General features: G+C 42.0%; 1 protein-coding gene across 1 annotated transcript in view; it reads right to left on the bottom strand.

The window, feature by feature from the left end:
• ABCC1 (ATP-binding cassette, sub-family C (CFTR/MRP), member 1) overlaps window positions 1–12,680 on the bottom strand; it is a 46,219-nt gene that overhangs the window by 9,613 nt on the left and 23,926 nt on the right. Inside the window, exons 18-24 of the mRNA XM_009324819.1 lie at window positions 12,337–12,504; window positions 11,780–11,957; window positions 6,993–7,037; window positions 4,922–5,006; window positions 2,915–3,053; window positions 1,768–1,975; window positions 619–929 (exon numbers count right to left, since the gene is read on the bottom strand). Coding sequence (XP_009323094.1) covers window positions 619–929; window positions 1,768–1,975; window positions 2,915–3,053; window positions 4,922–5,006; window positions 6,993–7,037; window positions 11,780–11,957; window positions 12,337–12,504 — 1,134 coding nt within the window. The remainder of the gene's footprint in view (window positions 1–618; window positions 930–1,767; window positions 1,976–2,914; window positions 3,054–4,921; window positions 5,007–6,992; window positions 7,038–11,779; window positions 11,958–12,336; window positions 12,505–12,680) is intronic.

Here is a 12,680-nt window from a genome sequence, read left to right as displayed (position 1 = left end):
GTTCAACATGCACATCACTGCCTTTAAGATTTACTAATGGAGCCTGATAGATTCACTAATGCAAGAGCCAAAGTCAAAACCCAGCTGCTTCTCTCCAATCTGTACTGGCTCTACTAGGTTTCCAAGAGTAAAACAAGAGTGAAGCAAGCACACCCTGCATACACTAGACAGGACTGGAAGGCTGCCATCATTTCTCTTGCTCTGTAAAGAGTATTCTGACAAAACAGGCACATCAGCAATGCACACATACCCCTCTAAAGGCTACTCTTCTGTTTGGAAGCAAGTTTTATAAAAGCCCATACATTTTCCATATTTGGGCTCTGAGCAACAAGCTATACCAAATTTGCCTCAAAAACTAATGGCACTTTTATAAAGTCTGCTTAGGTATTAAAGGATTACCTTCTGCACAGAAGTCATTCTACACTTGACAACGGAAGGAAATGCTCTGCTAACATTGGCTAATCAATAAACCATGCAAAGCACAGTCAGTCAAGCATGACTCAAGTCAAACACATTAAAATCCATCCCAGGGCAGAGTCAGAAGAGAACTGTCTTAAATAACAGGAGATGAGTGACTGCTGGTCCCAGTGCCCCCACCTGCAGGGTAAAACCCCCTACCTGCACAAACAAGTAGACAAGTCCCAGAGGTGGAATAATGACAGCAGCTATAGGTGTGGCCAGCAGAATGATGATACAAGCCCCAATCACATTAAATGTTGAGCCCATGAACATCTTGATGATTGGTGGAATGGTGGAGTCAATGGTGTCTATCTCCTTAGAGAAACGGTTCACCAGATTTCCACTGGGTGTACGTTCAAAGAAACTCATTGGAGACCTGAGGACATTGTGCAGCAGGTTAAGGTGCAGGTGTCGTGAAGCAAATATTCCCCCTATTGACACAACCATCGAGTAGCCAAACACAGCAATACCTAGAAAAGAAGACTTGTTTTTAACTGCTTCCACTTCTCACACAAAATATTTTCCTCCATTTCGTCACCACTTAGCATTAGCATGTCTCTAGTACAATAATCCTGAGAACTGGGGCTCACTACCGGTAGAGTCAGTGATTACATCAAGTAATTAAAGAAAAAAAGATAGTGAAAACACTACATTTCTCTCATGAAAGAAGCTGTTTCTCCATTACAAATTTTTGTGTAATATTTGAGCACTTTCCTTGAATAAAGACCACTGAATTTTAAGGTAGCATTTAGTTTTTATTGCAGGATTTTTATGGCAATTCTGAAGTGCAGTAGTTGGGGTGTTAGGTTTCATGGCAAACAAACTTTGACCACAAAGAGGACACACAAAAAGCCACTGAGCTGGCCTCCCCATGGTGCCTTGGATGGACCCTCAAACAGTCAGAGGAAACACCAGCCTATACAGCTCAGCCAGGCCATGGCTGCAAAGCATAGCCATGGCCTCCTGTGACAAACTGTCCCTGTGACCCAGGCTAGCACGGTTCATTTACAGGCCAAGGAGCCATTTCCTGGGTCACTGCTGGCTCATCAGCCCATGCAAACCACTTTCATTCTTTTTTTGTACAAACGACAGAAAACCATATTCACTACCTGAATAATTTTATAGGTTGGTTTGCTTGCTTTTTTTTTTTAATTCACTCAAGTTTTTCATCTTTCTACAAAGGAAAAAAAAAAACAACCACACAAATCCTTAGCAAACTGCTGCTGCAGTTCTGGGGATACAAGGTCACCAAGAGCATTAGAAACATTCTGAACCAGCTAATCTTAAAATAGGTAAGACCAAGCAAACCTTGAGAAATTCCCAGTGCTCCATACACTCCCAGTCTGACATTCGTGTACTGCTGTGTCCCATTGATAACAGGATCATCTGTCCATAAACTTAGCCAGTAGTTGGAAGCCAGGGAGGCTATATGATTACACATAAAGAGGAAAATGCTCAAGAAAGAGATAAAGAGTCCAATTGCTTTCATGTAGTCCCAGTACACTGTTGCCTTTACCTGAAGACAGAAGGGCGAAAAAAAAAAAACAAACCACAACACATTCATTTTGCAGATTAAGTTTCAAAAGCAGCAATTCACCCTTCTTCAATCCCTATTTTAAAGTCAGCATCCCTGCATCAGGCCATAAAAACACAACAGCTGCACTTTAGAGAGCCGCTGCTTGGGAACACAAGCTGCAAAGCCTTCTATGGAGACATGCCAAACCCGACATCCCTCCAGGGCAGGTACACATCATCTTTCCCTTGTCTTCCAAGGGAAGGGAAGGGTAGGGAGAGAGCTGCCTGAAGTAAAGCAGAGCATCAGTGGCAGAGCCAAAAACTTCACTGAGGAGTTCCAGTTTTTGGCTCTCTCTTTTTACCACAAGATTATCTAGCCTTTAATTAAATCCTTGCTCCACATGGCTTGTATCCTATGATCTATCTTTAACCAGAGGATTCAAGAAACACCACTAGGAGGTGTAACTGCTATTTTCCCAGGAACCTCACTCTCAGGTTTCTCAGAAAGCCCTGGATATCCTGGGATTAGATACTTGTGTCTACAGTGGAAACTTGGCTTAAATTCATCTGAGTCAATTCCAGCTTCTTACGCTGAAGGGCAGATTTCGTTAAGTCACCTAATTTGTCACAATCTCTCTCCAAGAAATACCTGCAAGGTTTTCGTTTCTTGTTTTAAACTTTGATGTGGTCAGGCCCATCATCTTAAACAAAAGTTTTGGTGTCAGCACTCTTTCTGCATGCAAACCTGGGGCTCAGCTTTGGAAGCAGAAGGCACAGCAACACTTCCATGAAGTACTACAGAACAAGCAGCAAGTCCAAGAATTCACTCAGACCTTTCTCACCCCAGTTACATGGCCTTTGGAAGCTATTTTCTTCTGAACCCTGTGGATTTTTCTGAAACTGAAAGAGAGTGCAGGAAGTGGGGAACAGGAGACCTTACCCTCCCAGTCTTCGCTGTGTCCGCCTCTGTCAGTTTCCAGGAATTCTTTTCAGCAAGCGGCTTCTGCAGCTCTGCTGTGCTGCTCTGATGCTGTGACTTGCCAGTGTCTCTGCTGTATGTTGAGGAGTTACTGAGTTGCCTGTTTGAAGACATTTATTTTTCAGTCTTAGCATGATACAGGCCAGGTGTTTAATTCATGAATAGATTTCAACAGTCCACAGCTCCAAGTCAGTGGCTTACATTATTCTGGTGGTAACCAATCTCCTAACAAGTCATCATCAGGCCAGTGGTTACTAGCACTTCCCTCCCCCCTCACAGTGCACTCCCAATCCTCCCTGATGGCATTCAGTTCTCAAGTATCCATCTTCAGATACAAGTAACAGGCTAGCCAGTCAAAGAAGTCTTGGTTGAGCAATCTAACGCCAGAAAGAAAAATGCTTGGTGATCGTCAACATCAGCCTTTACAAACCTTATTACAATGCAGCTGCTGAAGTGCAAAAAGGGTACCCACACTGGCATCAAGATGGGCAACTGTACTCCTAGGCCCTCATTAGCTTCCAGAAATACAGTATCTCTAGAGCACCATAAGAATAAGGCATAGACTATTAGATTGGTTTGGGGAAGGTATAATCAGCAATGGCCTTTGGCCTCTCTCAAGCGTAACAGCAGCTGTACTAGGTCAGACTAAAGGTCCACTTAGCACTTCATCCCATCTGACAGCAGTCAACTGCAGAAGCCTTGGAAAAGCATATGAAAGCTGGACTAGCCAGTATGATACTCTCCCTTTTATGCAAGCCAAACCCCAGTATCTTGCTACAACACAATCATTTCTTCGCATGGGAAGAAGAGTAGCACAAGAGCTCTGTGCATGCAAACATGGACATGCAACAGCCCGTACCAGCAACTGGAGCAGGGCTACAGCCTCAGAGGTTCATATGCCCAGGTGCTAGCAACTAGGGACATTGGAATCCAGGGGCAGCTTTTGGGCAGACTGAGTATCTGAGCCCAACTAGTGGAGGGATCCACCTTGTACATACACTTGTATTATATTCTCACTAGTGAACCTCCATCCTGCTCAGCCAGAGATGGGAACAGGATGAGGCCATTTGGTGCCGTGTTTGTGTGGGTGCTCTAAGTGTCCATGATCTGTGTGGCCGGCCACGTATATATGTGGTATGTATGTACACTCTGTGTGGATGTGCCTGCTGGGAGCACATCTTCAGCCTTGCTACTGTTGGACCTGCAGCCATGGAGCAGCAGCAGCCTCACCTCTCTGAGGCTGCTGGATCCATCATGATACATTTTCCTCTAACAAATACTGTTACCGTAAGTCGGCAGATGAAAAACTCTCTAAGACTCGATTTGGAGTTTTAGAAAGCAGGCATTCTTTATTGCGGCGCCGGACGCACAGGGGATCACTCCACCTAATGTGCGTCCCGGACTGCTTAGCTATAGGAGTTAAGTACAATCAAAATATACATATTCATTAGTTTTCCGAGACATGATTAACATATTAATGTTATTTCATTAGCATATGTAAAAGTCTTTACGCATGCGCTCTTATGTCCATTGGTGGTCTTTCAGGGTCCTCTGGTGGTCGTCGATAGTCTTCCTCACTGTGACCGCTAGTTGAACTCACTTCTTGCGCATGCACAGTTTGTTCTTTGGCTCAGTTTGCACACTTTTACCTTCACAAACTAGCTGTCTTCAGCATCACTTCCTTATCTACAAAGTTTCAAGGTCTTCTGGCCTACTGAATGTTTAGCTTACCTATTCAGAGAGTATACCCCTAGTGCACAGAGTATACTCCCACTGAATGTTTGGCTTGTCTATTCACAGAGCCTGTCAAGCTTGGCTACATTATGTCCAGTGAAGAGAACCATATGTCTCTTCATCATTCCTTTGTACTCGGTATCAATACCATAAACACCAAATTACTGTTTGTCCACGACTGAGTAACGGGGGGGGGGGGGGGGAGGGAAGGGGAGAAAAAGAGAGACTACATACCTGTGCATCAGCTTTCCAGGGGCTTCTTTCACAAGTACTCCATTTTCTATAGGCTTTCCTTCCTTTCCAGATGGACTATTTGCATCTGAGGGGGGATGAAAAAGTAAATGTGAAAATGGTAAGCAAAAAGACGCAAAGGTTTCATTTCAATCCTAAATGCCTTCATTTCAATCCTAAATGCCAGGTGCAGTCCTAATGTGCAAACAAAGGGGGGAACACAAGTAAGTATTTACATGTACTAACAGATAACTGACCAGGTAAACAAATCAGTTTAGTTCCACCCCCAACAGGACTAGTTACCAAGACAGTGAACATTTATTTTTCTATTTTTCTACCAAATGTAGGACAGTAATAATAATGTAATATAACTATGAGGACATACTTGATGTTAAAGCATGCAATATACCAAGTCACACTATGACTCACTCTGTGGGGGAAAAAAAAAAAAACAACCCAACAAAAAAACCCCAAAACCCACACAATCCAACCACTCCTTTCCAAACCACATCTTTTATACAGTTAACTATAAATTATTTTCATTTTAGAACACAATGAGAAGACATTCTAGTAAATGATGGTGTGAAGCTGTAGGAACAGAAGGCATGTGTTATTAACTCTGAGCCTTCCTGCAAAATTAAGCAGGAAGCAACATGCAAAAGCCTGGTGTTTTTAAGCAACCACAGGAATCAGATTAATTCAAGCAAGAGATCTTTCTATGAATGTCACGTCTCAAAAAAAAAAAACCAGTCTTGTTATCCCACAACATCCCATTTGTAACAAGATGCAGCACACACAAGACAATTGTCTAAAACACTTCACAAAACCTGTCAGCTTGAAATATTCAATTTTCTCTGAGCAACTTAATTCAGTGTAATACAGTGCCATGAGTAAAACTTCCAGCTTCAAGTTATGTCATCATTTTCCTAACACAAACCAAATGGCTGACTCCTAAAACATTAACTGTCAATTAAATGGAACTCTCTTCAAGTATGAAAGTTAATTCAGAATTCGTAACAAAAAAAAAATGTTGCATTTTAAAGGGTTTATGCATAGTATATGCAGACAAAAAAGCCCACCTGCATCTGTTCAAAAGATATGCGGGAAAATTTGTGTAGATTTTGAGTCTGAAGTTTTCACGGTTTTATACTAAAGCAAAAGATATGCATAAAACAGTTCATCAATGCGTTAAGTGTGGACTGCTTTAACATAAAGCTGTTCCCTCCTGTGTCTGCAAACTGAACATTGGTTCATTACTCTATAAACCCACAGCTAAACTGTTCAGTGTTGTCTAGAAGCAGAAAAAGGCAGAAAATGTGAAAAAGTGAAGTGTTCAATGATTTATTTCTTATTTTTATTTATACGAATGAGAGCAAACCAATATGGGACTGCTGGTTATTTTAAGCACTTGACAGCATTTCTTTTGAAAGGCTTCCATATGAAAACCAGCAAGCATTCCAGCATCATATCGCTTTAGAGCATCACTGAAGTTTTAAATCCACATGAACAAAACTGCAAATAAACCATCCTGCCCTAACAGCTCTTAAATTTGATTCCGTGTTGTAGGCTACAAAGATTTCCTGCTTATAGTGCATTTACCTCTTGAGAACGAAAAATGCTCAAGATTGCCATAGTAAATCTGGCACGTGCACCTAGGGTATAAGCTCACTAATGAGGGCTCTGTTGAAAAATGTGTCCAGAAATGATGAAAAGGAACAGCTGCAAAGTACTGAATACACATACAAGAACAAAAAAGACCTTCAGGGCTCAATCCTGAACGATGTCTCTCTGGGTACACTCACTACACTCCTAAGTCCAGGGTGCATCTTTAAAGTTTATTTAAAGCTTCCTCATGGGAAGTGTTTGAGATGAAGAATTGCTGCTGATGAGTTATCTACAAGCTGACACACCAACTGTTGTAGCATCACACAAACAAGTAACATGCAAACCAAGATGATAACGTTCTACTGTGCAGATGAAATTCTTCTAATAATGACTCAATCTCTTGTAGATGAACTGCAGCTACTCATATTACTCCAACACAAACACTAACATAAAGCAAAAAAGCAGTTACCTGTTTCCAGAGGTTGAATCATTCCTTCTAACGAAGGATCTGAGTCTAAAAGTATATATAATTAACTTTTTCCAGAACACACTCAACCATTTTCAATCTTTACAAACACAAATGCATCCAAGTAGCACAACCTAAACCACAAAACCATAAATGCCCAGGGCAGGATCAAATTTGCTGAAATGGACCTCTTTTTAATCCCAAGCCTCATACAGAGTCAAGAAAGACAACCTTGAGGAAAAAGAAAAAATTCCAAATCAGATGGCTGCAAGTGACAGATCAAGAAACCTCCTTTCAAGATATGCACTAATGAAGAGAGAATCAAAAAAAGTTACTCTGAAGTGGCCTCATATTGACAACAACAGAAAAACCTCACTATGTACAGGGAACTACCATATGCATTTTCCCCAGTGGTGGGGAAAAGACTTCATTCAAGAATCTTAAGAGATTCCCTGACCTTAACATTAAAGATGCAAAGCATCATGTTTTCAGAGTGGCAACTTTTGTCCACATGGTTACGTCTCTCCTCCTACAGCTCTGCTATTCTGCCTTGCTTTAGTCATGCAACTGCAATGAGAGAAGGAGAGCTGTGGCAGCACAGGTTTACTTAGTCCCACCTACTCTGTAGTCCCCGGTCATCATCTCCCATGGACAGATTAGCAAGAAACAGTGAGATACTTCACGCTTCCAAGCATCTTGATACCCTAACAGCACTCATCTTGAATCAATATTTGCTTCTGCCACTTGGGGCAGAGGCTGCAAATAGCTTTTACTTTAGGAGAGAGAAAGGAAAGAGTTGAATTTTACTAGAAGATAACTAAAATGAATTTAAGAGAAAGTCAGATTATTTCCTGATGCAGACAGGCGTTTCCTGAATTACTACTCAGGTCCGGACTCCACAACAACATTTGGAGAAAAGCCAACACATCTCAATATTTAACTCTTGCCTTCTGAGGAGTCAGAAAGGACAGAAGCACCCAACCGTCTCTACAGGCATCATATAAGCTATCTTAACTATCCAACACTGCTATTAAGCTTAACTCAGCCTCATGCTGTTAGAAAGAAGCACAGCCACAAAATACAGGTGTGCTGGACTTTACCGGGAGACAGCGTTGATCATGAAAGCACAATGCTTTTCCTTGCAGATATGAAACCCCAGCCCATAATGCAGAATTAATTTTTGTTATGAAATACACACTACTACCTAGTATATGATACAAAGCAATTCAGCAAGGAAGCTATCTTCCTTTCAAATTCAGCACTTTAAAAATAAATCTAATTTTTTTTTCCTCACTGTTGCATTTGGGTAGCAATTTATACAGAGGCCAAGCAAGGCCCTGTGAATCTTACTCCTGTACCATACTATCTTTTCCAGAAAACAGATTTCTACTTCATGCAGGACAACAGCTGAAATTTGGGGAATTAAGTCCACAAAATTTAAGAAAAAACTCAAAGACATTCAAATTGAATAGCTACAAGGGACAGATCAAGAAGCTTCCCTTCAAGATATGCAAGATATGCAGATTGAACTAAACGCTACAGTCCAGACCCTTAGCAGTTCTCAGAGTACTTTCACCGCCCTTCCCCTCCAAAACAAAACTGAGTAACCTGTCGTGCTGACAATTCTCATATAAAAAAAGTGAGCTGAGTAGCCATTGACAGGTCTTTCAGCTTTTTATTTGACTGCAAAGTCACAGAGCCAAACGCTGTGGAGACAGCCATCTGAAGCACAGCCCACACAATGTAAACCAGATTTAGAATTACTAATTGTGCTCTATCTTTCAGGCACTGCAGTCAAGACCAAAGATGAACCAGACAGTTAAAAAAATATTTCAACCTTATGGTGCAGTTGCACTTCTGTGGAGCCACTTTCACTCCCCACAAACACTAAAAATAGCTCCAGGCTTTTCAAGGACAAACCAAAATTTATGCTGAAGCCGTCTGGAGAAAACAGCAAAACCCCAACCCCCACGTGTTAAAACAAAAACTAACATCTGCTGCATTAGTTTGTATGGGAGACAGGGAAAACAGCTACAAGAAATCTTTAAGTAACTATTTGCTATCCGTACAGCAAGAGGTATTGCAGCAACAGCTACAAGTCTGGAGAGGGGGACACCAAAACAGAAACACACTCAAAGCAGTCAAGGGCACATCTATGACTCCAGACCAATCTGCACAGGCAGGAGTAGTACTGGCATCAGCAAATCAGCCACACTAAATGCCAGAGACTGGAGCAACTGCTAAAAGCAAGAAGAATTTGGATGCTTTTTATACAACCTGGTAGGTTAATTTTACATGTAGTTCCAGTTACTCTGGAGAAGATTACACACTGTAAACACAGTAAGGCATCCATTTCATGTATCCACAGCTGAGAGCAGCAGCGCTGCACACTGCACTCCCTGTGGCTGAGCAGCTACTGCTGCCACCCTTGTCGCTGCCTTCTGCATCAAGTAAGATGCTGGAGAAGAAGGGGGAGCTCACACCTCCCCTTCTGAGCCATCCCGAAGACTCACACAGGCAGCTTTCTGGAGTGGGGCGTTTTCCCACACACAGAAGGAAGACCGTGAAGCTGAGGATGGGAAAAGCAGCAGTACAGCACACAGACAGCAGGTAACCCTCAGGAATCCCCATGGGAGAGAAGGGCTGGGAGGCAATGGGGAGCAGACTCGCAGCCAAACCTCAGAGGCTGGGTAGGAGGAGAGGCTTTCCCACCCTTGCAGAAGCAGGATGTATTCCAGCCAGAAAGCACCAATCCAGTGTTTTCTATTTTGCTCCAGCTTAAGTGTTTTCAGGCTGCCAACATGTAGCTTCAGACATAAGGGAGCCTCCCTTTTAAAGTGGGTGTGCAGATCCCCTCCAGCTAGCTCAGGTTGACTCACATCACAGATTACTCTGTGTTTATCCAAGAACCTGTGATAATAATATTTAGTGATCTTTTACACATCTGATAAATATTAATATTATCCCTGTGAACCAGACAAATAATGCTCCTATTTTTCACTTTTTACCATTGGCAGAAGATCACTCAACCAAAACTGAGAAAAAATTTGCTGCAAATAGGCCAACCCAGTGATATAGCAATCTTCTCCAAATCAACAGGGTCATACTGAAGTTAAAAGTACCTTTTATTAGACAACTGCAGAGAAGCATGGCAAAAGATAAAGTACTGGCTCATTTTCCAAAAGAAGATTCAGTATTTAAACGGAAAAGTAAAGTAACTTAGTTTAACGTAAAGAACTTCAAAACCTACCATGCACTTGGAAAGGGGAGGAGACAAAGGCTAAAAGAACGAGCCTATTAAAGGAGGCAAATCTTTGCACAAGTCAACTTGTTAACTTCCTAGAAAGCACAGAGAAAGTTAATTTGTCTCTGGAAGTCTCGTAAACTGAAGACTGCAACAAGTCTGACTATGCTCAAAGTAGCTATAGGAACACCTGCAGAAAACGCACCGAAGTTAGCCAGATTCTGCTTCCATAAAATGTCTTCCTGCAGTGCTTTGCACAGTGGGAGACCCCACCCATACAGCACTCGCAGTTTACAGACAGTGTCCATCCAAACCAGCGTCCCAGTCTGCAAAGTAACAACTGAGACCTATCAAGAGACCTTTCTAAGGGGAGAGCTAGCCTACAGCAGGGCATCCTGACCTTGAGCCTCAGCTCGACACATCACCCCCAAATCCAATTCCCCATCAGGGGTAGCTGGATGCATGAGAGGGAGCCAGGAGAAGATGCCACCTTGCACATCCAGGAAACAGACTCTGCTTGTTCACAGCCTCCAAGGGCGGTCTGTGATGCCAGCCTGGATAGTAGAGGGCAGCTTCAGAGAATAAGGCAGACCATCACAGCCCTCACACAAGGAACTTTTAGATGAACATCAGGAGCAGCCCGTTGCCAAAGGCAACCATTCAACAACTCTTTAACACTTCATCAGTGCAGCTAAATGTGGCACCATTTCTGTTTTGCCTGAGAGGGCATGTGAGGAGTAGACTAAAAAAATGCCTCTGCTTTCCCTCTAGGGGAATGGATGGGAACCAAGGGTTTTCCAAATGGAAAATTAAGGGAAAACGTGGGCTCAATCCCTTCCTTGTTCTGGAGAGCCTGCTCTGCAGCACTCAGCAGCAGGCATTTGCTATCGAACAGGCCTCAAGCACATGCCAACAACTTAACCCCAGTCAGCACAGTGCAAGCACCCCTCATGCTTTTCGACATGAGCATATGGAGGAGTATCAGGAAATCACCACAGGCAAACCGCTGAAGAAAACAGGCTGGAGGCAAGAGACTAAGTTCCCTTACTAAAAATCCATACTGCAACCATCTGCAGGTTTACAAAAAAAAAAAGTCTAAAGTATATTCCTATATCAGTGCAGCTCTACCGCCGCTTTGTAGAGCGGAAGCAGGAGTCAGGGATGTCAGCTAGAAAAATGAGCTGCTTTTTCCTCCTCCCCATCCCCAAAGGAATTATCTGCATGAAGAAGACACATCCTAATAAGCACAGGAAGGGTGTATAAACCCCAGCTGGCCTTTACTTGATCTCACAACCATCTGAATTTTGCTCTGAGAGGAATTTGATTCAGATACAGATCTGCTCCACATTTTCCTAAATTTTAAGAAAGAATGTGTGTTTAATCTCACAACCTTCAATGCCCTCAAGAAAGAAGCACCTCTATGTATATCACAAGCAATAATAATTTCTTTTAACTTTCCTTCCATTACTAATATTTTTCCTTCAATGTGACTCCCTTAACATGCCACACAGCAGCTTATTCCAAGAGAATTTATTTGTAAGCTTACCGCTGTTCTCCATGCTTTGCTCAGCATTAGCATATGTACGAAGAAACTCAGCAAAAGCCCCATCTTGCTTCAGCAGCTCCTGGTAGGAGCCCATCTCAGAGATTTCTCCATCAGTCATTACCAGAATTGTATCCATTTGAGGCAGATAGTTGATTGCATGGGTTACCAAAACCTTTGTCTAAATAGCAAAAGAAAAAAAAAGTTTCTCTAACAACATCTCACATTAGTAAATACAATGGTTGAACTACTGCTCTTGCGGCTTGAATTCTGTGTATAATACAGTAATAACTATGGACAGGTGTGCAGCAGTTTTAAGAAAAAATACTGTCCTTGTCTTTATTTTTTGCATCAAAGAATCTTGAATTACAGAAACCAGAGCACATTCCATTATAAAAACTCAGTGTTTTATAAAAGTCCTCTAAAAATCTCAGAAGGATCCTTTCATTTTTCAGATGTTTGAAACAAAAGTCTGAATACGCAACTTGACAAACTTGGAGTCTTTAAACTCAAAGAAAAACAAATCATTCTCTAGAGACAAGTATCTCATTATGACGTACTTTATTTTTCAGGATTCCTTTTGGTCCAATAACTTTTTCAAAAATATGTTTCCCAACATGAGCATCAACAGCTGATAAAGGATCGTCAAATAAGTAGACATCTGCATTACAGTAAACCGCCCGAGCAAGACTGACTCGCTGTTTCTGTCCTCCAGACAAGTTCACACCCTGGGGAAACAAGAAAATATGATCCTTTATTTACAGCTGAAAAGAGATGTCTTGCAACAGTTTGTGAAAGACACAAGTCATAGGTGGTTTGTGCAAATTAGAGAAATTTCAACATTGTATGAAACAGATCTCCATCACGAATAATTTCACTACCACAATAGCATAAGTAATCGCAG

This window comes from Pygoscelis adeliae, unplaced genomic scaffold, assembly GCF_000699105.1.
Source record: "Pygoscelis adeliae isolate BGI_AS28 unplaced genomic scaffold, ASM69910v1 Scaffold85, whole genome shotgun sequence".
Lineage (NCBI taxonomy): Eukaryota > Metazoa > Chordata > Aves > Sphenisciformes > Spheniscidae > Pygoscelis > Pygoscelis adeliae.
Note: the sequence above shows the minus strand (reverse complement) of the source record. Positions and strands in the feature narration are given on the sequence as shown.